Source organism: Kryptolebias marmoratus, linkage group LG8, assembly GCF_001649575.2.
Source record: "Kryptolebias marmoratus isolate JLee-2015 linkage group LG8, ASM164957v2, whole genome shotgun sequence".
In the NCBI taxonomy this organism is placed as follows: Eukaryota; Metazoa; Chordata; class Actinopteri; order Cyprinodontiformes; family Rivulidae; genus Kryptolebias; species Kryptolebias marmoratus.
Window position 1 is genome coordinate 29,014,588 of NC_051437.1, and position 1,307 is coordinate 29,015,894.

At 49.0% G+C, this 1,307-nt stretch overlaps 1 protein-coding gene across 3 annotated transcripts in view; it reads left to right on the forward strand.

Moving 5' to 3' along the window:
• Positions 1–1,307, forward strand: part of rtel1 (regulator of telomere elongation helicase 1) — a 21,550-nt gene that overhangs the window by 16,733 nt on the left and 3,510 nt on the right. For all 3 annotated transcript variants that reach the window (XM_017440982.3, XM_037977023.1, XM_025002765.2), the window contains 3 exons: positions 470–586; positions 747–935; positions 1,017–1,136. In XM_017440982.3, coding sequence (XP_017296471.1) covers positions 470–586; positions 747–935; positions 1,017–1,136 — 426 coding nt within the window. The remainder of the gene's footprint in view (positions 1–469; positions 587–746; positions 936–1,016; positions 1,137–1,307) is intronic.

Here is a 1,307-nt window from a genome sequence, read left to right on the forward strand (position 1 = left end):
TGTAATCATGGAACATAAACGCATCGACAAACACTTTGTGTCTGCAAAACATGTGAGGAGAGCTGCAGACCAGGGACAATCCAGAAATGCTCATGAATGTCAGTTTAGAAGCTATCAAAGTTCTCAAATAAAGCACCTTTTGAGAATGTCCATGTTTGTTGGGAATTATCTTACAAAACTAGGAAGGATTTTTGGTTTAGATAATAAAAGTTATGGTTGTTTATTGATTTTAGTAAAAACAAAATTGCAACTTTTAGGAAAATGCCCCGGAGGGTCCTGGAGGGACTGATTACTGCAGCCTGAACTGCTGATTTATTTCTCTTAGTCATGTGTTGCAGTTCTCAGAGTATTCAGACACTTTGTGCACTCTCTCTGTCTCCGTGCGCCCTCTTAAAGGAGCCACGCCGCTCCTCATCATGTGGCCTGGGTCTGGACCGCTTCAGGCGCTAAAGTCTCTCTCTTCTTACAGCGGCAGAAAACCAGGCGTCTGGAGGTCAGAGCGCCACCTGCAGTCAGCTCGATACGCAGCAGCTCAACCAGGGAGGACCCCACCTGAGCCAGCGGGGCTTAAAGGAGGCCCAGACCGGTACGAGAGCTCACCTGTTACCTGCAGGGAATGGATGTATGAAGAGAAACCAGACGTTTATACCTGTCTGGTACACCCCTGAGTCTTACAAATAAACCGAATAAAGAAGGAAAATAGGATGAAAGAAGCGACAGAAGTCACTAAACAAACTGTCCCTCAGGTTCTGCTCAGAAGAACCAGATCCAGTCCGCCTTCATGGCTGACGTGAAGAAAGCCCTCGGAGCAGAAAAGGCAGCCCTGTTCTTCCAGGCCGTCTCCAGCTACAAGAAGACGGACGGCTACGAGAACCTGGTGACCACGGTGGTGAGCCTGTTCACAGAGAGGGACGAGAACTTCAACCTGCTGATCCGTGAGTTCCCCCAGGTGCTCCTCACGGTTCTTCACGCATGTCTGAGGTTCCATCGGCGCTCAGGGTCTTCGTGTCTTTAAGGGTTTGGGATGTTTGTTCGGCCGCATCATAAGAAGCAGTACAATGAGATGTTAGACGCTCTGATTGGTCGGCTGGCTTCAGCTGCTGAGGCTCCGGTTCTGAACGAGGAGCAGCAACAAGGTGAGGACTAGAGGAGATCTTCTTAAACGTTAATTATTAACCATTAAAGCGTCATCATGACGGTCCTGTTGGAGCTCTAAACCCGGTCCTGTTGGAGCTCTAAACCTGGTCCTGTTGGAGCTCTAAACCTGGTCCTGTTGGAGCTCTAAACCTGGTCCTGTTTGGAGCTCT